Here is a 25,389-nt window from a genome sequence, read left to right as displayed (position 1 = left end):
TCCATCTAGACATTAAGAAGAATTTTCTAACAATTAGAGCGGTTCCTCAGTGGAACAGGCTTCTTCGGGAGGTGGTAAGCTCTCCTTCCCTGGAGGTTTTTAGAAAAAGTTATATGGCTATCTGTCAGCAATGCTGATTCTATGACCTTAAGCAGATGATGAGAGGGAGGGCATCTTAACCATCTTCTGGGCATGGAATAGGGGTCACTGGGGGTGTGAGTGGGGAGGTAGTTGTGAATTTCCTGCATTGTGCAGGGGGTTGGACTAGATGACCCTGGTGGTCCCTTCCAACTCTATGATTCTATGATTCTATGAAAACCATAACAGTAATTAAAACCAATGGGTCCTCACCACTCTTTATTATATGTTGTCTGAAGGAGTATTTCCTGATATCTGCCCTGACCCATTAATGCAAGTAAAGCTCCCTTGGAAGGAGACCCTTGACGTTAAGCGCTCTGAATGTGATTTCTCAGGGTGACGGGTCCAACTTGACTTCGTTTCAGGTGCTGAACCTGTTTCTTGCCTTGCTGTTGAGCTCGTTTAGTGCCGATAACCTTTCCGCACCGGACGAGGACGGGGAGATGAACAACCTGCAGCTCGCCTTTGCCCGCATCAACAGGGGGCTCCAGTACGCCAAGCGGGCCATGTGGGATTTCTGCTGCAGCGTCCTCAGGCAACCCAAGGCGACGGCGGAAAAAAAAGCCATGATGAAGCTCGTCGCTCAGAACCCGGCCGTCATCCACAACTGCATCAGCAACCACACCGCCACGGAGTCGGGCAAAGAAGAGGAGACCCACAAGGAGAACCACACCACGGTTGGGATGGACAGAAAGGAGGACGAGCAGCCCGGGGCCAAAGACCACAACAATGACTTCATGACCAACCCGGACTTGTCCATCTGTGTCCCCATCGCGGTCGGGGAGTCTGACATCGAAGATGACGAGCAGAGCACGTTCACAGAGACGGACCAGGTAAGCAATTCCTGAAACAATATGTTTTTGCCATGGCTGCCAATCTGTGGGCGAGGTAGACAGCAGCAGCGTCGTCTTGAGGGTCCGTGGTTCAATCATTCAATCTATGGTTCAGTTGTAAAGCATCCTCTTTGGGAAGGGGCTGTGGCTCAGTGGTGGAGCATCTACTTGGCATGCAGAAGGTCCCGGGTTCAATCCCCGGCATCTCCAGTTAAAGGGACCAGGCAAGTTGGTGATGTGAAAGGCCTCCACCTGAGACCCCAGAGAGCTGCTGCCAGTCTGTGTAGACAATACTGACTTCGATGGACCAAGGGTCTGGTTCATGTGTCCATACAGAAGATCCCAGGTTCTATCCCTGGCATCTCTAGTTTTACAAAAAGATAAGAATTCTTGTGGGGGGTGGGAAGAAACCACTGCAGTTAAAAAAGGATAACATAGAATTACAGAGTTCCAATAGCTTTATAGACCATCTGGTCCAAAACCTGGCTCTGTGTAGGAATGCCCAACTAGAACATTTCAAACAGAAGGCTGTCTCATAGCAAGAGACTGGGGGGCACGGGAGGGGAGCTATCAGCCAACAGCATATTATCGGTTTCAGGGAAACCAGGAAGTGACATCATTCCTCTCTAGGAATTGTCCAATTTGGCCAATTCCTAGAGAGGCATGACATCATTTCCGGGTTTCCCCAGAAGTGACATCAAGCCAGTGGCCATTTTTTATTTTATTTTTCTCCTGCGACCATTCTTTAACATTCAGAAATTTCTCCTTATATCCATCCGAAACCTTCCCTCCTGTAATTTAAACCCGTGTTCTAGCCTTGTCTCCCGGAGTAGCAGAGAACAAGGCCTTGCTCACTTCTATGTGACAGCTTTTCAGGTACTGGGAAAGTGTGATCGTGCTCGATAGACGTGTTTAGTGTAGATGTATCTGCATTAGGTGTCATTATTGCTGCGGCTGCCCTGAAGGCCTTTTGCGAAGCAGAGGTGAGCCTTTATTCGCACTTCGGTTTGGTTGGCGGATGTGTTCTCTCTTGCGAGTTGGACGGCTCTTATCTTGTGACCATTTCATGTTTGAGAGTAATTGCTGTCAAAATGGCTGTGCGTGCCTGAAAAAACGCAAGTTATTCCTGAGGATGGAGAAGTGTCTTGCTCTGAGCTACCTGGTGTGAGACTTTTTCGAGAACCTCTGAGACTGAAATGTTATTTGAAGGTGATGTGCAAGGGAAAGTAACGACTGCTTCAAGTAGGGTGCTTTGCCAAGTAGACAGGGCATCAAGCGAGCTACTAATCTTGTCTCTGTTTTGACATCTTCGTATGATTTCAGTGTATTGGGGGAAGTCAGTTGGAGACTATCCTGAGCGTTGAAACCGGGTTTTTTTCCACGGCATTCCTGTTTTTCATTTTGAGACACAATAATTGGGGGTGCGTGTAACTGCCCGTGTGTGTAGGTGTGTGAGAGAGGGAAAGAGATAACCATGCACAAAGGGCTGGGCGGGGGGGAGAGACCAGTTGGGGATTCTCTGATAGCCAGTAATTTCCGTTGTTTTAATTGATTGCTTGTGAATGTTTTATTTGATGGGTTTTATTATTTTAATGAATTTGTTGGGCCTGTTGGCTGATTCTAATGCTGTTACCCTCACTGAGCCTGGTTTCAGCCAGGGAGGGCAGGATGGAAATCGAACATAATAAGTAAGTAAGTAAGAAGTAAGTAAGTAAGTAAGTAAGTAAATAAATAAATAAATAAGAACATTTGTCAGGGATAGTCTAGACTGATCCTGCATTGAGCAGGGGGTTGGACTAGATGGCCTCTATGACCCCTTCCAACTCTATGATTCTATGAAAGCAAATGGAACACTCTTGGTCTGTCTGTTCTTTATGGATTGCCATTAATTCTGCAGTGTTGGCTCGATTTCTTCCATCTGGCATCTGAACAAATGTATTTTATTTTAGTATTATTTTATTAAATGTAAATCCTGCCCTTTCCCTGACAGAGCAGGTGTGTGTTAAGTGCCATCAAGTCACTTCCGACTCATGTCAACCCTATGAATCAGTGTCCTCCAAAACGTCCTATCCTTAACAGCCTTGCTCAGGTCTTGCAAACTGAGGGCCGTGGCTTCCTTTATAGTCAATCCATCTCTTGTTGGGTTTTCCTCTTTTCCTGCTGCCCTCAACTTTTCCTAGCATGACTTGTCTTTTCCAGTGACTCTTGTCTCCTCATAATGTGACCAAAGTACGACAGCCTCAGTTTAGTCATTTTAGCTTCTAGGGTCAGTTCAGGCTTGAGTTGATCTATAACCCGCTGATGGTTGTGTGTTTTTTTGGCGGTCCAGGGTATCCGTAACATCCTCCTCCAACACCACATTTCAAAGGAATTTACTTTCTTCCTATCAGCTTTCTTCAATGTCCAGCTTTCACACCCATACATAGTAATAGGGAATACGATGGCCTGAATTAACTTGATCTTGGTGGCCAGTGACACATTCCTCCATGAGGAACATTCCAAAAGCCGGGAAGTTTTGATGAAATAAATATAACCAAGCGGCTGTGCATCATTCAAGGGCTAGGCTGCCAAAGCAAGGCAAAAAAATACGAATGTTTTTTATATTAGTCCAATGGAGGGTCCCCCCCATCTAACTATACCATTAGGTTGCCAACCTCCAGGTACTAGCTGGACATCTCCTGCTATTACAGCTGATCTGCAGCCGATAGAGATCAGTTAACCAGGAGAAAATGGCTGCTTTGGCAATTGGACTCTACAGCATTGAAGTCCCTCCCCTCCCCAAACCCCACCCTCCTCAGGCTCCGCCCAAAAAACCTCCCACCGGTGGCGAAGAGGGACCTGGCAACCCTAGACACCATCCTTGAGCAAGTTATGTCGCAATCATCATGTTCCTTTTAAGAATGGTGTATTTTTAAAATCGACTTCGTATTTCTCCTGAAATGTAATTTGCGATGAGACAGCTGTAAGAAAAGAGGGGATGTATTTCAAGAAACATTCGCTCCCTGCAACGTACCTCCACTCCCATAGCAGCAATAATGTGGGGGGGCGCAAAAGAGGCCGAAAATGTTCTTGGATTCAGAGAGAGAGAGAACAGGAGGCACAGCTTTTATTTTGATTTTGCTACCTGGTGCCATTACATTAGCATGCTGGAAATGTGATCCTGATTGCTTGCATCATTTAGCCGGCAAGAAGAAAAACCCTCTTTAAAAGAAAAGAAAAGACCAAAGCAGCTGCCTGGAGGAGCAGTAAACACAGCACAACTGAACAAAATGATGAGATTCGGGTTTTTCAGGAGAGGGGCAGAATCTCTTGGACCGGGTGTGTGTGTGTGTGTGTTCCCCATCCTTTTTGAGCCTTGTGGGCACCTTCAGAATTCGGACACGGCATGGTGGGTGCAGTCACAAAAGGCTACCATGTAGGGTTGCCAGCTCCGGTTTGGGAATGACCTGGAGATTCTGGAGGTGGAGCCTGAGGAGGGTGGGGTTAAGGAGAAGGAGAAGAGTTGGTTTTTATATGCCGACTTTCTCTGCCACTTAAGGAAGAATCAAACTGGGTTACAATCACCTTCCCTTCCCCTCCCCACAACAGACACTCTGTGAGGTAGGTGGGGCTGAGAGAGAGTGACTTGCCCAAGGTCACCCAGCTGGCTTCATGGGTCTCAGTGGGGAAACAAATCCAGTTCACCAGATTAGCCTCCGCCACTCATGTGGAGGAGTGGGGAATCAAACCCAGTTCTCAAGATCAGACTACACCACTCCAAACCACCGCTTACAATCACCTTCCCCTCCCCACAACAGACACCCTGTGAGGTAGGTGAGGCTGAGAGAGTGTGACTAGCCCAAGGCCACCCAGCAGGCTTCATGTGTAGGAGTGGAGAAACAAATCCAGTTCACCAGATTAGCCTCCACCGCTCATGTGGAGGAGTGGGGAATCAAACCCGGTTCTCCAGGTAAGAGTCCACCACCCCAAACCACTGCTCTTAACCACTACACCACACTGGCTCAATGCAATTGATTGGCTGGGTCATCTAATAAGCAATGTAATAGGGCTAGGATTGCAGAAACTTGAAAGGAAGCATAAGTATTAAACATGACATGTTAATGCACAAAACGGTGTTACAAAAGTATGCAGCAATGCAGAGAGAACAAGACAAATTCATACAGCAGCAGACAATACACACTGCCCACAGTAATAGAGTCCACACCCTCATTCTTTTTAGTAAAGCATCTTCCTGAACCCTTCTGTTATAATCTAGCCATGCTACCTACTTATGAAACATACGCCGGCAACCTGATAGGACAGCTTTGCGTGTCTCGCCTGCAAAACACTCTGCTCAAGCACGCATACAAGCGTCAAAACACTCATCTCTCAAAAGATGTGCTTGGAGTTGCCATCCTGGCCAGCGGTACTTATGGGATGTGAGAGCTATAACATGCAGCTTAGCTCATCTGTTATCTGGTCTGCAGACTTCTTTCCAAAGCAAGGGCAGGACTTAGAGGGATCTGCTTCCTGACTGGCTCATCTCATTCATGAGCTTTGAGGGGCAGGACGGCGGGCTTCTCATGGGAGGGGTTTGTGCTTCGGCACAGATATTTAAGTGCAAAGACTGCAAGCTCCTTGTTGCTTGAGAAGGGTGCTTGAATGTATTGTATATAGGGTTGCCAGATCCCTCTTTGCCACCGGCGGGAGGTTTTTGGGGTGGAGTTTGAGGAGGGCGGGGTTTAGGGAGGGGAGGAGAGCTAGCATGGTTTAGTGGTTAAGAGCGGTGGTTTGGAGTGGTGGACTCTGATCTGGAGAACCGGGTTTGATTCCCCACTCCTCCACATGAGCGGCGGATGCTAATCTGGTGAATGGGGTTGGTTTCCCCACTCTTCCACATGAAACCAGCTGGGTGACCTTGGGCAAGTTACAGTTCTATTAAGAGCTCTCTCAGCCCCACCTACCTCACAGGGTGCCTGTTGTGGGGAGAAGGAGGGAAGATGATTGTGAGCCGGTTTGAGTCTCCCTTAAGTGGTAGAGAAAGTCGGCATATAAAAAACAACTCTTCTTCCTCCTCCTCCTCTTCTTCTTTGCCATAGAGTCCACTTGCCAAAGTGGCCATTTTCTCCCGGTGAACTGATCTCTGTCGGCTGGAGATCAGGTGTAATAGCAGGAGATCTCCAGCTAGTGCCTGGAGGTTGAGGAAAATAAACAGCACCACAGCTCAAATAATTAATAATATGCAATGCAATTTTACAATTTTGTAAAAATTGTAAAATTGCATTGCATATTATTAATTATTATTAATTATTTGAGCTGTGGGGCTGTTTATTTTCCTGTTTATTTTCCTCAACTAACGTTATTCAACATACATAACAATTGTTTAGTGCCTGGAGGTTGGCAAACCTAACTATATGCCACTTGCCCCTTTCAGTTGTACAGAAGTGGGGAGGGGGCTGATACTTCCTCACTTCTAAGAATGTCTGTGGGTTTGTCTCAGACTCTGAGAAGGGGTCTGAAGGATGTGTGAATGTGTGCTTGTGTGAGAGAGAAGGCATCCCATAAGAATTCTGGGAGGATGTTCCAGTTATCAGGGGAAGCAGAGGCGAATTCTTAATTAATGCAAGGTGCATATATTTAGTGCACACCAGTAGCTGATCGGAATACTAAATGGCAAGTGTGTAGCAACCACAGAGGAGGGAGGATTTCCATCCGGGTTTCCCCCATTCTGTACTACCCTGTGGTTGTTCTCAGGCGGAACAGCAAAGGTAGCAGCTTGCCCCTTTTGATGACCTGTGTTTGCTTGTAGTTTAAAAGGATGCCCAGGAATCGCAATCCAAAATTGAGTATCAATATATACATATATTTCCCATACTCTTTGCCACTGTGTTTCTCAGGTGTTTCATCTCTGATAGATCCTGTGTGCTGATTTCTTTTTTCCTCCCTGTTATCAAAAAGAGAAACAGTCGACCAAAAAAACAACAACCCCACTCTAATTGGTTGCTCAGTCAACTAAAAGAAGAAGAAGGAGAAGATTTGGTTTTTATATCCCACTTTTCTCTACTGAAAGGAGTCCCAAAGCAGCTTACAATCGCCTTCCCTCCCCTTCCCCACAACAGACACCTTGTGAGGTAGGTGGGGCTGAGAGAATTCAGAGAGAACTGTGACTAGCCCAAGGTCACCCAGCAGGCTTCATTTGGAGGAGTGGGGAAACCAACCCAGTTCCCCAGATTAAAGTCTGCTGGTCATGTGGAGGAACGGGGAATCAAATCTGGTACTCCAGATTAGAGTCCCCCACTTTCAACCACTACACCACGCTGGCTCTCTACTACCGATAATGACTTACTGTTCCCTTTGGGTGGTTCACTAGCTCCTCCTTTTACCCAGCATAGCTGCATCCATTACAAGAGACCCTTTGTCCAAGGAAATCCAGTGGTTTAGGAAGTGGTCACTTTGTTCGTTTTGTTCAATATTACATTACTAATTGGATACAATCTGTGTAATTTACAGGGAAAGTGCTTGCATTTTGACTATCTAGATATTGTTTAACCCTCTGCATCCTTGTTTCAGTGGCTTGTGGGCAAGAAGTTTGGAGAAACTCTCGGTTAGCTCATCAGCTTCACAACTGCTCAAGTGCATTGATTGTTGGCCAACATGCCCTGCTATGTTAATGTCTTCATTTCCCAGTCCTCGTGGGGCAGTGGTTAAGAGAGGCGGACTCTAATCTGGAGAACCGGGTTTGATTCCCCACTCCTACACAAGAAGCCAGCTGGGTGTCCTTGGGCCAGTCACAGTTCTCTCTGAACTCTCGCAGCCCCACCTACCTTGCAAGGCCCCTGCTGTGGAGAGAGGAAGGGAAAAAGAGTGCAAGCCGGTTTGAGTCTCCTTAAAAGGGTAGAGAAAATCGGGGTGTAAAAACCAACTCTCCTTCTTCTTGTCTTTCACCTACTCTGTTCAAGGGTCCTCCTCAGAAAAGACCTGCTACATATCAGTGCATATTATTCCATTCCATTCCTTCCAGTGGAAAGAGCATGTGGCTGTATACATTCACCTTTCTTTCCAGTGAGATAATTGGGGAAGATCTTGCCACTCAATAACTCTGTGCATGTAGCAAAAGGTCCCATGTCCATAATCAAGATGATTGTTTCTCTATGGGCGAAAACGCACGGTCGCTTTAGCCTCCTTTATTCCCTGTTTCAGCCAGGATTCAACCAGGATCGAACGCACTTTCGGCAAAACGCATACGTTCGATCCTGGCTGAATTCTGGCTGAAACAGGGAATAAAGGAGGCTAAAGCGACCATGCGTTTTCGCCCTATCTCAATTTTACAAAAAGTCCACAGAAGTTACTAGTCCTTCACTACTGTAACTATCTCGGCTGCCCCTAGGTACCCAAGTCTGCCATTGGGGGCACATCGATGGGAAGAAGGACCAATGTTCCAATTTATGAAAGGTTCTTCATCTGATTACCTTTAGGACATGGCTGCTCGCCCCTGGAAAAATGGCGATTTCCAACTTCTCCTGGAAGGGCACAAATTCTTTGGCCTCCAGGCCCCTGATCATCCTCGTCGCTCTCCTCTGCACCTGCTCGACTCTGTCCACATCCTTTTTGAAGTGAGGCCTCCAGAAGGTTGGTCTAGGAATCGCTGGAAACTTTATGGTAAAACCATAGTGTTTCCGGCAATTCCTAGAACTACCCTTTGTGACTTCGGGTGAGAACTTCCAGCAAGCACCCAAGGCTGCATTTTAAAAATAAAAATTATCCTGCCACCATTCCAAGCGGCAGTGGGACCTGGGGGCGGGGGATTCCCAACAGGGGGCTTGGTGGCCCGAGCAAAAAGAGATAAGAATAATCTGCAGACTAAGAATTCTGCACAACTGAAATTGGACATTCACAATACAGCAACTGTGCTGACATTCTGCATCGCTATCTTCTGCTGGTAGATTCTGCTTTCATTTACACCAGAACGAAGCAGAGGCAGTGGACGGGTCACTGTTTCTTAATGAATATTGCTGTCTGACATCCATCACTGGGAAACCCACCATTCTGCCCCCAGACTCTTTCCCAGGGGCTTTCCTGTAATGAAGTAGATTTGTCTCTGGAGTCATGGCTGATATAAATCAGAGCCAGCAAAAGGAATTCAGAGACATGCCACCAAAAGTCCAGAGCGAAAAAAGCAATTCCCTCTCCTCGCAGGGAAATGCATCTTATAACAAGGCCGGTTGCCAATGTGATTAACCGATCACGCTTGGGAGGATTGGAATGTTGACATCCTTGTTGCTGCATTTCCCAAATGTACGGTTAACATAATGGATCAAATGCCAAAGCCCACTTAAGAGCTGAGCGCTGAGCAAAGGCGTGGGACTTTCCTGGGTCCGGCTTCCAACAGGGCATGTCAAGGATCACTTGACGGAACCGATAAGAGTGGTTCCTCACTGGAAAAGGCTTCCTCGGGAGGTGGTAAGCTCTTCTTCCCTAGAGGTTTTTAAGCAGAGGCTAGATGGCCATCTGTCAGCAATGCTGATTCTATGACCTTAGGCAGATCATGAGAGGGCCATCTTCTTGGCCATCTTCTGGGCATAGGCTTACCAGGTCCTTCCTCTGCTCCAGTGGGAGGCTATGGAGCTGTGGGTGCGATTGCGTGTGCGCACAGAGGCGTGTACGCAGCACTTCCGGTTTACAACCGGAAGTGCCATCTCGTGAGGGGCTTTTCCCTCTAAGTTTGAGTGGTAAAGTGGCCCTTTACCACTCAAACTAAGAGGAAAAGGCCGTTCATGAAGCGGCACTTCCGGTTGTAAACCAGAAGTGCCAATCACTCACAAGGTAGCATGCGCATGCACGTTTGCCCACCAACCCTCAGGTGGTCGGCGGGCAGAGGGGCGAATTGCCAGGGGTTTGCCCACCACCACTGGCCACCTGGCAACCCTATCTGGGCATGGAGTAGGGGTCACTGGGTGTGTGTGTGTGGGGGAGGTAATTGTGAATTTCCTGCATTGTGCAGGGGGTTGGACTAGATGACCCTGGTGGTCCCTTCCAACTCTGTGATTTTATGATTCTATTCTATGATTCCATGATAAACGGCAATACACACACACACACAAACATGCAAACACATCATAAATGCAGCTATAAGAGTGATTGTTGGGAGACTTTTGCCTTCAGGCTTCTTACCGAGTGGGTCTCTGCGTGGGTGGTGAACATGGCTGTCAAAAGTGTTACGTATCTCGACCTGCTTGCCGGATATCAGTGATGGAAAGATAGCCTTGAGAAATGCAAATTGTTGCCAAAGGATATCGGCAGGCCTGGGCTGACAGTCACTTTAAGAATATTACAGAGGGCAAAGAGGGTAGGGGGTCAGAGGGTTGGATCTAGGGTTGCCAACCCCCAGGTACTAGCTGGAGACCTCCCGCTATTACAACTGATCTCCAGCCGATAGAGATCAGTTCACCTGGAGAAAAATGGCTGCTTTGGCCATTGGCCCCTATGGCATTGAAGTCCCCCCTTCCCAAACCCCTCCTCATCAGGATCTGCCCCAAAAACCTCCCACCGGTGATCCAACCAGCTCGTCTGCTTGATTTCACCCAGATCTCATTGCTGCAACCCCTGTCTCATAGGACTTCTGTCCACAGGGGTCTCATGGATTGCCGGCATAACTTTTTCAGTGGTCAAAGGCCTCTCCTCCCTCCGGCACCAGCAGAAAAACTGGTTAGATCCATACCAATAACTAGGATCAGCAGAGCTAGCCTAGTAATTAATAAATAAATGGTGTAGTGTGGTGTGGTTAAAAGCGGCTGACTCTAATCTGGAGGACCGGGTTTGATTCCCCACTCCTCCTCCACTTGAGTGACTGACTCTAATCTGGTGAACCGGGTTGGTTTCCCCACTCCATATGAAGCCAGCTGGGTGACCTTGGGCTAGTCACAGTTCTTTCTGAACCCTCTCAGCCCCACCTACCTCACAAGGTGCCTGTTGTGGGAAGGGGAAGGGAAGGAGATTGTACACCAGTTTGATTCTCTTTAAATGGTGAGAAAATCGGAATATACAAACCAACTCTTCTTCTTCCTCTTCCTCCTCCTCTTCCTTCTTCTTCTAAATAAATAAATAATATGCACTTTTGATAGGTTGATCAGGGTGAGTGGCCCATCCTGAATGCAGCAGTTTTCTATCTCCGGGTTAGATTTTATTGGGCCCTTCAATCACATGCTCCCAACGGCTCTCATTGGATCCATCCAGGGAAGCTGAATTTTCTGTCCTGGTCATCTTCACGAAAGTGCTGTAATAATGAGGAGAATGGGTCAGTCATTCTTTCCTGAAGGCAGGTAGGACAGATGCCATGTGAAGCAAGGTTCTGGAATTGTTCCCCCAAGTTACTAGTTGAAGTCCACTGTGCTATAAAGCTCCCCCATCCACCACCCATTCAGAGCGAGGGCAATGCTTCTTGCATTCACTCGGAATTGGCTTTGTTCCATTGTCATACAACATACATGCCATCATTATTTGTATTATATGATTTCTGCTTGGCTGAAATTCACCTAGGGAAGGAGGGCAACTAATAAAGCCACCAATGAGGTTCTGTGAAGCCCCTGAAACCCCACATTCGGCCCAAATCTTTTTGAGAGGTGAATATTTACCATAACCCTAGCAACCAGAGAATACACACAGGCCTCCTTAAAATTGATCCCCAGCTAAAAGCATTGCCCTTAATGTAGCGTAATCCTGTAGTAATCCTATAGTCAAGGAAGGCACTATAAAGGCAATGCTAATACAATCTAAATGCTATTCCAAGAGAGAGAAAAAACAGATTCTGCAGCTTGTATCAGTCATGCTAGCTGGGACTATTTTCTCGTATTTTATTCCACCATTTTTGTTGCTTTAAATCATGCCTTGTGGTTTTGCTAGTCATGGGAAATTGCCAGGAAAGAGCTAGTGTCTCCTAATGCCTACTAAAGAGACTTTGTCTCCTGTGCTCTGTTCTTGGCTCTTCATAGTAACTGGTTGGCCACTGGGTAAGGCAGGAGGCTGGACTAGATGGACCACTCGTCTGATCCAGCAGGGCTCTTCTTATGCTCTTATGTTAAAGTTCCCTTTCTTCCAGTCGCTGGCAATATTTATCCACCCACCCCTCTGGCTTCTGAGAGTTCAGCAGGCATTTCGCCCACACGTCTGCAAAAATCTCTGCGAAGCTCGCAAGGTCTATAACAGGGGTGTCAAACATAAGGCCCGTGGGCCGAATCCGGCCCCTTGAGAGCTCTTATCGAGCTTGCGAGGCAGCCAAGGCAGCCACCCCTCCCCCACTCTTGATCTGGGCTGGCGAGGCATGGCCCGGCCCGACCAAGTGACATTTATATCTGGCCCTCGTAATGATAGAGTTCAACACCCCTGGTCTAGAATATTTTGTGTGTGCATGTGTTAAGTGCTGTCAAGTCACTTCTGATTCATGGCGACCCTATGAATCAATGTCCTCCAAATGACCTATCCTTACTAGCCTTGCTCACATCTTGCAAATTGAGGGCCGTGGCTTCCTTTATAGAGTCAATCCATCTCTTGTTGTGTCTTCCCCTTTCCTGCTGCCTTTTACTTTTCCTAGCATGATTGTCTTTTCCAGTGACACTTGCCTTCTCATAATCTGACCAAAGTACGACAGCCTCAGTTTAGCCATTTTAGCGTCTAGGGTCAGTTCAGGCTTGATTTGATCTAGAACCCACTGATTTGTTTTTTTGGTAGTCCACAGTATCCGTAACACTCTTGCAAATGAAATTTTGCAAACTTGCAAACGAAAGTGAAGATTCTTGGGAAGCTGGGTTGTACTGTTTTGGCACTTCGGCAGAGCCACAGTGCACAACCCCTCCCTGATAATAGGACTGTCCTCGCTTGGACCGAACGGCGGCTCTGCGCTCTTTACACTTCTGTGAAATAGCTGGCATTCGTGACAATGGAAACTCCCTCCCCTCCAAGTGCTAGTCTGTCCAAGCTCTCCACTCCAGCGAAGAGCATCTGATAACACTCTTTAACAAAAAGGCCAGGGAAGGAGTCTGAAAGAAACCCTCCGGACTTGAAGAGAGCAGAGCCCATTATGCTATTGAGCACAGCCTCGGAACGGTTCAGATGGCGCGATAACATTTCTCGGGCGGCTGAAAGGTGTGCAGTTTAACCAAGAAGAGTTTTCATTCTGCGGGCATTTCTATTATCTCGGGCAGTGCTGCACAGCCACCGGATTTCTGCAGAGGTGTCAATTTGTCCTCTTTCACAAAGTAGCACACCAAAGATGATGTGAGTAGCCCAGGTGTAAGTTGGAAACCCTGGCAGAGAAGTGGAAAAGAATGGACACGTAAAAAAAAAAAAAAAAATCTGAGCCTAAAGTGCCTGCAATTTGTCACAAAAGGTATTTCAGCTGAGGGCAGTTTTTCAGTTATGTCTCCTTCGTCGTATTCCCGTCAGTGGCGACGTCTCGTCACCAGATCCACTTGGCTGTGTAGTGTTGTGATGTCATTTGTTTGTTTGTTAGTTCATTTATTTATGCGATTTATAACCCACACCCTCTCCTCAACGGAGGACTTGAGGCATTTCACAGCATACACAACTTAGCACTGAAACTTAAATAGATAATAAACGTAGAAATACACATTAATTTAAAAAAAAAACTGGTTCGAATTAAAATTCAACCGGTCCTCAGCTCTGGAGCAAATCTGGACAGCCATCTCACTTATTCTCCTAATTAATTAAATGCTGCAGAAAACAGGGCAGCCTTGCATGCCCTACTGAACTCTAATAGATCCTGCAGGGCATGAACCTCCTACAGGAGCTGGTTATTGAGGGTAGGGGCAGCCACCAAGAAGGCCCTAGTCCTAGTGGATGACAAATGGGCTGTTTGTGGACCAGTCCCCTGCAGTAGACCCCGTGACGACGACCATGGCCACTTGCCAGGGGCAGGGCTAGAGCAGAAGGGGGCCAGACAGGCATCCCATTGGCACCAAGCCCTGCCACTCAGGAAGACCCAGCCCTCAGTGACAGAGAATTGGAAGAACCAAGGGAGACCCCTCCTCCAGAGAGGCCTTTTAAGGGCAGGCCGGGGGAGATCCGGGGAGGAAGATCCATGTCCATCCCTAGGTCTGTACAGGAAGGTCCTGGAGGTGGTAGAGGAGATGGAGCTGGGGGAATGTGAACCTCTCCCCCTTTTCACCTGAGACCCTCCTGAATATCCTCCCTGAGAAGAAGGAAACCCTGTAGGGTGTGGCTGCCCCAGACTCTGCCCAGGAGCCCCAGAATTGGATCCAAAAGAAGGGGGGGGGGAGAGAAAAACAAAACCCTAAAGATAGAATTAAGTACCTAGAAGGTCAAGCAAAAACAAAACTAAACTAACAAGGCCAAAAATATAATCAAAAGCTAAACCATTAAAAAATTGTCTAAGAACACATAAGTTTAATACAAGTTAAAACCAAAGAATGCTAATGACTCCTATATGGCCTTGCAAAGAGACTACCAAACACATATATTAAAATGAAGCAATTGGCATAATATACAATTAGACATACAATCTTATGCAAACCATAGACATACAATAACATAAAGACCAAATGCGTTTCGGTGTATTTGCCTTCTTCAGTGGTCTAAAACAGGGCTTCTTAAACTTTTTCCACTCGGGACCCCTTTTCGCCCGAGAAATTTTTACGCAACCCCAGGTATATAGGAATATAAAATAGGTGTACAGATCAAACATTTACTGATAATAAATCATAAAGAAATTTATTCTGTTGCCAAATTTTTCACGACCCCCACATTTAGTTATGCGACCCCATATGGGGTCACGATCCACAGTTTAAGAAGTTTTGGTCTAAAAGAAAGTCTGGAATGATTATTAAGTGTAAGATTCTATGGTATGTTGAGCTTTTATATCACATTGTGATTGTGGGATTTGAACTTTTTGTTAAAGATTTTTGTAAGTTTCATTTGTAAGGATGCGTTTAACAGACAAAGAAGCTCTGCAGTTCTATATTTATTGAGACCTTGCTAATTCTACCCCCAAAAGTCACAAAGATTTGTAGAAACTTGATACATAATTTACAGTCTGGTGTGCTAGTTTCTTTTAGACCACTTAAGAAGGCAAATACGGGGAAACACATATGGTCTTTATGTGATTGTATGTCTATGGTTTGTGTATGATTGTATGTCTAATTGTATATTGTGCCAATTGTGTTATTTTAATATATGTGTTTGGAAGGCTCCTAGCAAGGCCATATAGGAGTCATTAGAATTATTTGGTTTTAACTTATATTAAACTTAGGTGTACTTAGACAACTTTTTAATGGTTTAGCTTTTAATTATATTTTAGCCTTGTTAGTTGTTTTTTTGCTTAGCCCCAGAATTGGACACATGGGAATTTCTGAACGCACATATAAAGAAAAATCAAGCGTACACTGTATGTGTGTTCACTGTAACTTATGAACAGGACTTGTGTGATTCCTGGTATAGCGGGATCATCCATACTGCTACTCTGAGACCCACAGTGGGTAGGAAACTGTTGCTAAAGAAGGAGCACCCAAGAGAAATGGTGATGCTGAACAGGAATGGGAAAAAGACACATGTTCTTACAGTTCCCGTGTTTGTCAGGAACTGTTTCTACTCTACCAAAATTGCAAGTTTATAGCTGAAAATCAGAACTGAAGCATATTCTGCACCACTAATTCTTACCACCTACACTCTCATTACACAGAAAGAAACATTTTTAAAAAAATAAATCTTATGTGTATTAGACTGAAATGAGCAAGAGTAGGCTGGATCGACTTCAAGTTGATTTTTGTTTCCGCTCCAAATTCAAATGTCTCTAATTATTTTTTTAAACTTATTGTATCATAGGCATTGTCCTGGGTGCTCTTTGCCCCTGATATGACCATGCTAATATGGAATCTGCTAGAAGATTAGCCACCCCAGCACTTGTGAGTGTGTGTTAAGTGCTGTCAAGTTGCTTCCGACACTATGAATCAGTGTCCTCCAAAACGTCCTATCCTTAACAGCCTTGCTCAGATCTTGCAAACTGAGGGCCATGGATTCCTTTATAGGGTCAATCCATCTCTTGTTGGGTCTTCCTCTTCTCCTGCTGCCTTCAACTTTTCCTAATGTTATTGTCTTTTCCAGTGACTCTTGTCTTCTCATAATGTGACCAAAGTACGATAGCCTCAGTTTAGTCATTTTAGCTTCTAGGGTCAGTTCAGGCTTGATTTGATCTGTAACCCACTGATTTGGGGTTGTTGTTGTTGTTGTTGTTTTGGCAGTCCACGGTATCCGTAACACTCTCCTCCAACACCACTTTCTTTCTATCAGCCTTCTTCTTTGTCCAGCTTTCACACCCATCCATAGTAATAGGAAATACAATGGCATGAATTACTTATTTCTTAAAGTATGGTTCAGCACGTCAGAGCTCCAGACGGAAGCTTGAGAACTTACCCGCAGTTCAGCAAATGGGCAGAAAAGGAGTTTTAGGATTTGCTAACAGCGCTGGAACAAAATGCAATGATCAGCTCAAAAAACCAGAACAGACATCAGCCTGCAGCCCCTGGGACGTAGGTCGGTTCCTGAGAGATGAACTGAAAATACTCCTGGGAGGAAGTTTGAATATCTAATCCCAAAAATGGTTGAAGGGTTTGATTTCTGTGTGAGCATATATGAAGTTGGGAGAGCCAGTGTGGTTAAGAGCAGTGGTTTGGAGCAGTGGACTCTAATCTGAAGAACCGGGCTTGATTCCTTGCTCTTCCATATGAGCAGCAGACGCTAATCTGGAGAACCGGGTTCGGTTCCCCACTCCTCTTCATGATCGGCGGACACTAATCTGGTGAACTGGGTTGGTTTCCCCACTCCTCCACATCAAGCTAGTTGGGTGACATTTGGGCAAGTCACAGCTCTCTTAGAGCTCTCTCAGCCCCACCTATTTCACAGGGTGTCTGTTGTGGGGAGGGGATTGAAATACTTCCTGCTTCCTGGGAACTCTTTATGAGCAGAAGAAAATATTTTTAAAACCAAGGCTTTCTCCCCCCCCCCTTTCAGATTGCTTTGTTTTTTATGTTGTTGTTCTTAAAATTCTTTTTAATGCAACAATTGGGTTGGGGGGGGGTTTCTCTCACAGTAAGCAGTACAAGTAAGCCAGTTACAAAGCAGCATTTCAAGGGGTGGGGACTTGATTTGAGCTTGGAGACTGCTAGTACACAGATTCCCAACAGAAAAGTGTGGGTCCAGCCAGCAACAAACCTCAGGTAGAACTCCCAGGCATAAATGACCTTAGTGGAACAAGGCTGGCCGTCTTTCAGGGAAGATGTTCCAGCCATTGCAGGCATCGAGCACCATGGGCAGTTGAACTTGTGGTGTCTCACTGAGCATGCATTTGTGCGCCCGCTCACTTTCAGCAGAAAGTTGAAGCTGATTTATCTTCTAAAGGCATCAACACCTTGAAATGCCCGTCACCTTTGCTGCTTCAGCGGGCCACGATGGTACGAAGCTTTCTTAATCAGGGCGCACACACAAAAAGGCTTAATTGATTGAAAAGCATCTTCTGCGGTTATTTTGGCCATCGTCTGAAAGCGCTCGGCACTCCAGAGCGAACATTAGAAAGCAAACTCCAATCTCTCGGCGGTAAAGTGTTTGTCGACGGAACCCATTTGTTTCAATTCCCCGCCTTGTGTTGCGGAGAGAGCCCAATTGCCGAGAGGAAAATAAAGAGCACACTGATTAAAACGTTGTTGACGTGCAATTTTAGCTAAAGGTAAGCGGCGTGGACTCTTCACAACAAACACTTATGAAGCACTTTTGCGCCTTTTGAACTGATAACAGGAGAAATTAGCATTGCCGATGCTGCCTTCGGCCAGGTTGTCACACTTCAGACTCATCTTGAACCCTTTGGAGGAATTATGCGGTGTCAGTTTTATTGCCTGGCAGAAGAAATAATGTTGGGCAGAATCATTAGAATGGAGGTATGGCTTGGGAATGCACTGCAAGTTCGTCCCTGAAAAGGTTCCAGGGGGGACTTCATGGGTCTTACCTTCTCTTGAGAGCCAGCGTGGTGTAGTGGTTAAGAGCAGTGGTTTGGAGCAGTAGATTCTGATCTGGAGAACCGGGTTTGATTCCCCACTCATCCACATGAGTGGCAGACGCTAATCTGATGAACCGGATTGGTTTCCACTCCTTCACACGAAACCAGCTGGGTGACCTTGGGCTAGTCACAGCTCTCTTAGAGCTCTCTCAGCCCCATCTACTTCACAGGGTGTCTGTTGTGGGGAAGGGAAGGGAAGGTAATTGTAAGCTGGTTTGATTCTTCCTTAAGTGGTAGAGATGTGCCATTGAACCATTTTCAGATAAGAGAGAGGGAAAGCATTTGAACCTGCCTTGCAAAAATGGCATTATCCACTCTGGTGGAGAAGAGTTCCAAGGACACAGATTTTACACATCCCTTAATACCAGTGCGGTTCATTTCCATGGGCAAGAGTTTGTTCCGCAATCATTCTTGATTTGTATGAGCTTGCTTCGGATATTTACAAAACTCACAGCCATCTGGATGTGCAAATGCCTCGCGCTCTGGGTGCTGACGGTTACAACTTTCGGGTACGCACCTGCCATGCAAATTGGACTTGCCCATGTTCACCTTTGGGTATTGCAGCAGCAGCAGCGGGAAATCCATTTGCATGTCCAAATAGCTGCAGGTTCTGCGATGCTGGAAGCCGTTCTAAGATGGGATAGCTGGAGAAACATGTCTGTGGCAGTGCGTATGTAGAGCTTGCCAAAAGGTTTAAGTCACTGTTTTGATTGCTGAACTACGGGGGAATATCTCTACCTCGTAGAACAGGGGTGTCAAACTCAATTGTTACGAGGGCCGGATATGACATAAATGTCACTTGGCCAGGCCAGACCATGCCTGGCCAGCCCAGATTGGAGAAGAAGGAGAAGGAGGAGGAGGAGGAGGAGAAGAGTTGGTTTTTTATATGCCAACTTTCTCTGCCACTTAAGGGAGAATAAAACCAGCTTACAATCACCTTCCCTCCCCCTCCCCACAACAGACACCCTGTGAGGTGGGTGGGGCTGAGAGAGAGTGACTTGCCCAAGGTCACCCAGCTGGCTTTGTGTGTAGGAGGGGGGAAACAAATCCAGTTCACCAGATGAGCCTCCCCCACTCATGTGGAGGAGTGGGGAATCAAACCTCATTCTCCAAATCAGACTCCACCGCTCCAAACCACCGCTCTTAACCACTACACCACAAGTGGGGGGGCTGCTTTGGCTGGCTCGCAGGCCGGATAAGAGCTCTCAAGAGGCCAGGTCCAGCCTTCAGGCCTTACATTTGACACCCCTACCGTTGAGTGCTGTGTTGAGCTCCTCTAAGGCTTGCCTTCTCTAAGGAGTCCAGTTGCACCTTACTAGACAAATAGAGTGTGGTGGTGTACTGGTTAAGAGCGGTGGTTTGGAGCAGTGGACTCTAATCTGGAAACCTGGGTTTGATTCCCCACTCCTCAATATGAGCAGTGGATTGGTTTCCCCACTCCTCCACATGAAGCCAGCTGGGTGACCTTGGGCTAGTCACAGTTCTCTCCAAACTCAGTAGGGTTGCCAAGTGCCAGGTAGTGGTGGGCAAACCCCTGCCAATCCACCTCGCTGCCCGCCGACCAGCTGAGGGTCAGCAGGCACTGCATGCCTGCGCGCCTGCCCGCGGCGACACATCACTTCTGGTTTACACCCGGAAGTGCCAAAATGGCCCGTGATCTGATCCGTCCGGGCCGTTCTTATGTTCTTATCTCCAAAAGCATCTGGTGGAAAACTATGCGGCCCCCCTACCCTCCATTTGTATGCGTGACATTATTGTCTCGCTTCATGCTTTGTACTTTAGAAATTAGGAAAACCACTGATTCAATAAATATTAGTCTAATTAATACTGCCTTGGCAACTCGGCGCTTGACATAAAACAATTACAAACAGATTACATAAGCCACCCACAGCAGGAATCATTGCTGTCAATAAAACCAGCATTGTTGCAGCAAACATAATGAATTGTTTGGAATTCAAAGGGAAGGGAGGTGTTTTTTTCCCTTTCTTTTTTTGTAAAAAAAGAGAAGTAATTAAGCACACCTTGTTTGCCTCCATTTCGGCGTCAGCTACAGCCCGCTCCAATTCATTATGTTCCATGACAAACCAATTCACACAACAATAAGGGTGACAGGGAAACCTAAGAAGTGTGCTTGCCTCGTGTTCTGCATAGGGTTGCCAACCTCCAGGTAGCAGCAGGAGACCTCCTGCTATTACGATTGATCTCCAGCCGATAGAGATCACTTCACCTGGAGAAAATGGCTGCTTTGGCAGTTGGACTCTGTGGTATTGAAGTCCCTCCCCTCCCCAAACCCCTCCCTCTCAGACTCCACTCCAAAAACCTCCCACCAGTGGTGAAGAGGGACCTAGCAACCCTAGTTCTGCATGATATACTAGTTTTCTGTGTAGATAGGTTCAGAAGGCAGCCATGTTGCTCTGCAATAGAACAGCATGATTCGAGTTGAGTAGCACCTTAGAGCAGGGGTGTCAAACATGCGGCCCGCGGGCCGGATGCGGCCCCTGGAGGGCTTTTCTCCGGCCCGTGGAGCCGAGGCAGCTAGTCCCCCTTTCCCCCTCCCCTGACATTTTCTGAGCTTCCCGGAGCCGCTGCGGCCCTGCGCACTAGCCGGGAAGCTTTTCCTCTCTTGGGAATGGTTTATTTTTCTGGAGGAATGTAAAATCTCATCATGGTATGCCAATAAAAGTATTGAAAAAATTAAAAATCTCATCACATGAACACATGAAGCTGCCTAATACTAAATCAGACCATTGGTCCATCAACATCAGTATGTTCCATTCAGACTGGCAGCAGCTCTCCAGGGTCTCAGGCAGAGGGCTGTCATATCCCCTAGATCACCTGATCCTTTTAACTGGAGTTGCCAACGATTGAACCTGGGACCTCCTGCATGCAAAGCAGATGTTCAACCAATAGGGTTGCCAGGTCCCTGTTCGCCACTGGCAGGAGGTTTTTGGAGTGGAGCCTGAGGAGGGTGGGGTTTGGGGAGGGGAGGGACTTCAATGCCATAGAGTAAAATTGCCAAAGCGGCCATTTTCATTGGGTGAACTTATCTCTATCAGCTGGAAATCAGTTGTAATAGCAGGAGATCTCCAGTTAGTACCTGGAGGTTGGCAATCAGACATCCACAGGCAAGTCCAGCATTTTTGCAATCTTGGAAGACTCTGTAGACATGCTGAAAAAAATATTAGCTTGCAAATTAAAATAAGGACAACCCCCAACCTCCCCAAATTATCTTTATGAGCGCTGAGCATGCTAATTCCTCTCCGAATTTTAAGACTCATTGAGATGGGAAAAACTGGCTGGCGTAAGTGTTTCTCGTCTCCTGGAGAGCAAATTTATGTCATGTTATAGGACTTCCCAATTGTTTATTCCCTCCTGTTTTAAAAGAGATTTTGGCCGAAAACGCACAGGCACTTACTCCGGTTTCTTCCCAGTGTCCTCCCCGTTCCAGCCAGGATCAGTTCAAACCGGGCGGGGGGACAATCTGTGCGCAGAACCTCTCTTGATCCGTGGCGAGTCAGCGTGCTGATCTGCCAGTCAAAACAGAAAACGCCGGAGACATGCACTTCCTGGCCATTCAGCAAAGCACGCTCCCGGTGGTGATTGGCCGACTCACTGACTCACTGACCAATGACAGCCCTGCGCTCCCACTTTTCAAAAAATTTGGAAACGAAAGGGGGTGAGGTTGCGCAGGGAGGGGTTTGGAGGCATGCGGGACATCGTGACACCGGAAGAATAGGCTCCTGTTCATCTGAAGCGAGCCAGGGGTAACGGTTTGGGTCCTCAATAGCTAAGACGGGTTCGTTTTAGGTCGATACAACGCTCGGCCAGCAGCATCCGAGGTCTCATCCGTTTGCGAGAATTTGGTCCGGCTTGAAAATGGAAAAAAGCAGGGAGGAGACTGGGCGGAGACAGGAGTAAGTGCCCGTGCGTTTTCGGCCTTTATGTCCTTTTCCATTTCATTACGTTTGCCGCTGCATTTTATTTGACTTCACATCAACCATCAATGAGTCACAAGGTGTTGTAGGAATAAGATTATTTGCAATCGTTGTTTTTTCTTTTTCTTTTCTTGGTGGGGAGGAATGCCAATATTTTTCTAGTTTATACAGCTGATTTCTGGCATCCAAGAGGAAGTTTTCCATGCATGTTTATCAACTGCAGCAGATATATTTTCTGACAGAGACAAAATTCCGAGTCCCCTGATGCCAAAGCGATCTTTTGGCCTGCGGAGACCTGATTGAGCGTTCTGCTGGGCAATTACATAGGGGCATGATCTTTAATGCTGGGTGCAAGTCCAGGGCATGAATAATTCAATCTATTACCAGTTAAAATATACATTGAATCCTATGACCTTTGCAGCAAGAAATCAGTAATTTAATTTTAAGTTAATTTACTGCGAATCAAAGAGGCATTTGGAAAGAGGCGGTTACTAGGAACTTGACAATCTGAGAACATTTATATATTGAAAGCCCGAAAAAAGAGAAATGATTTAACCAAAGAGCTTTCTTTGTCTTCAATGTTATTTTTGTGGCAACAGGAAACATTTTCCTCCTCAACAGTCTCCGTTTCCTTTCTGCCACCTCCTACCATGTGGTAACTGTAAGTTCAAGGCAGGGGGGCAGCCATTGTGGTGGGTTTGGGTGGAATTTGTTGGTTTTTTTTAAACACGATAGTACCGGGCTCCTCGAGTGCTTAAAATGAGACACAAGAAGGAGGTGTGAGTCAAAGAGAATGAAGTGAAAATAATGACTGTTTAAAAATGTATTGTGCTTGTAATTGCTCTTTAACCAGCAGAAGTCCCTCCTTTAAGACCCTTCTCAGCAAATCTTTTGCAAGCAGACAAAGCTTTACTGATGTGGTGGTGGGAGGAGGAATTCAGGCGGCTTTACAGCTATGGTTGCCAACCTCTAGGTAGTAGCTGGAGATCTCCTGCAATTACAGCTGATCTCCAGCCGATAGAGATCAGTTCCCCTGGAGAATATGGCCACTTTGGCAATTGGAGTCCATGGCATTGAAGCCCCTCTCCTCCCCAAACCCCTCCCTCCTCAGGCTCCGCCCCAAAAACCTCCCACCGGTGGCAAAGAGGGACCTGGCAACCATATTTACAGCTGTCCCGAGGTAAATGTAGACAAGTTGCCAGCTAGGCCTACAGAATACCCATACACTGATTTTGCGAAGTACTTCTCAGGTAGCTAGGGTTGCCAACCCCCAGACGGTGTATGGAAATCTCCTGGGATTCCAGCTGGTCTCCAGGCAATAAAGAACAGTTCACATGGAGAAAATGGTCACTTTGGAAGGTGGACTGTTTGGCATTGAAGTTCCTCCCTTCCCCGAACCCTGCCCTCCATAGGCTCCACCTCCCAAATCTCCAGGTATTTCCCAACCCAGAGCTGAAGAAGAAGAAGAAGAGTTGGTTTTTATATGCCGACTTCCTCTACCACTTAAGGTAGAATCAAACCGGCTTACAATCACCTTCCCTTCCCTGATTTGATCCTCCTTTAAGTGGTAGAGAAAATCAGCATATAAAAACCAACTCCTCTTCTTCTTCTTCTTCTTCTTCTTCTTCTTCTTCTTCTTCTTCTTCTTCTTCTTCTTCTTCTTCTTCTTCTCTGCCTCATGTCATACCTAGAGAGGGGGGCTGGAAATAATAATAATACCTGTCAGGGAAACAAGCAGAAGTCAATTCTTGAAAAGCAATCCGGGGTGGAGACATAGATGTGAAGAGAGGAACATTAAGGGATCTAACAGGGTTGAGCAACCAAGGGACAGCCTGCCAAGTCCGAAAACAGGCAGAATGAGAAACCGAGTCTGTGAAGTGTTTCAGAGGAAGATTCGAATCTTGGAATCATAGTCCTGCAGCACCTGAAAGCAACAAGATTTTCGTGGTAGAAGCTTTCGAGAGTCGGAAGTTTTCGAAAGTCCCAGAGCTTGGACTCGAAAGCTTGTACCCTGGAAATCTTGTTGGTCTTTAAGGTGCTACTGGGCTTGAATCTTGTTCAACTACTGCAGACCAAAATGGCTACCCACCTGAAACTGTGAGGTGTTTTGTTGCACAAGGGCTTCTGACAGGAAAGGGAGCTTTATGCAGTGACTGGATGTGTCGGAGTGGGAGGCATGGAGCTAGTCAAAGATACAGTAAAGCAACTTGGGCCTACACTTTCTCAAAGGACTGCAGTCGCTCAAAGACCAGAAAGATCTTCCGTTTCAGTCCACTCATGTCAGATGCTCCTTAAAAGGTGTCATAGTAATAATAATGATATAGTAATAGTAATGGTACAGGTTGAAAGGGGATGACTGGGGAAGGCACTGGCAAACCACCCCGTAAAAAAACAAAGTCTGCCTAGGAAACGTCGGGATGTGACGTCACCCCATGGGTCAAGAATGACCCAGTGCTTGCACAGGGGACCTTTACCTTTACAGGTTGAGTAGAGAGCCCCGTGGCACAGAGCAGAAAGCTGCAGTACTGCAGTCAAAAGCTCTGCTCATTACCTGAGTTCGATCCCGACGGAAGTCGATTTCAGGTAGCCGGCTCAAGGTTGACTCAGCCTTCCATCCTTCCAAGGTCGGTAAAATGAGTACCCAGCTTGCTGGGGGTAAAGGGAAAGATGACTGGGGAAGGCACTGGCAAACCACCCCGAAAACAAAGTCTGCCTAGTAAACGTTGGAATGTGACGTCACCCCATGGGTCAGTAATGACCCAGTGCTTGCACAGGGGACTACCTTTACCTTTACAAGTTGAGTATCCCTTATCCAGACATCCGATATCCAGGCTGACCTGAAAATCAGACTTTTTGAGCCGGCATGCAGGCATTACTCACAGGCCCTCAATGGCCCGCCAATTTGCTTTCTGATGGTTCTATGTCCACAAAATTATTTAAAAAATTGCTTACCACTACATTCAGGCTATGTGTATAAAGTGTATATAAAACATATAAAGCACAAATGAATTTTGTGTTTAGAATTGGGCCCATTCCCAAGATACCTCATTATGTATATACAAATATTCCAAAATATGGAAAGATCTGAAATACGGACTACTTCTGGTCCCAAACAATCCAAATAAGGAGTACTCAACCTGTAGTAGCAAAATGTATTCAGGTTTGTTTCCCCATGTTTGCCCTAAAGTGCTGCATCCAATATTGAGCACATGAAGCTGCCTTATACTGAATCAGACCCTCGGTCCGTCAAAGTCAGTATTGTCTACTCAGACTGGCAGCGGCTCTCCAGGGTCTCAGGCAGAGGTCTTCCACATCACCTACTTATCTAGTCCCTTTAACTGGAGATGCCGGGGATTTAACCTGGAACCTTCTGCATGCCAAGCAGGTGCTTTACCACTGAACCTCGGCCCCTCCCCTGAACACATGA

At 46.6% G+C, this 25,389-nt stretch overlaps 1 protein-coding gene across 2 annotated transcripts in view; it reads left to right on the top strand.

Annotated features, from left to right (window-relative positions):
* The window catches only part of LOC130484301 (sodium channel protein type 5 subunit alpha-like), a 229,386-nt gene that overhangs the window by 136,062 nt on the left and 67,935 nt on the right, over window positions 1–25,389 (top strand). For both annotated transcript variants that reach the window (XM_056857212.1, XM_056857211.1), the window contains exon 16: window positions 504–971. In XM_056857212.1, the coding sequence (XP_056713190.1) occupies window positions 504–971 (468 nt within the window). The remainder of the gene's footprint in view (window positions 1–503; window positions 972–25,389) is intronic.

The sequence above is a fragment of the Euleptes europaea genome, chromosome 11, assembly GCF_029931775.1.
Source record: "Euleptes europaea isolate rEulEur1 chromosome 11, rEulEur1.hap1, whole genome shotgun sequence".
Taxonomy (NCBI): Eukaryota; Metazoa; Chordata; class Lepidosauria; order Squamata; family Sphaerodactylidae; genus Euleptes; species Euleptes europaea.
Note: the sequence above shows the minus strand (reverse complement) of the source record. Positions and strands in the feature narration are given on the sequence as shown.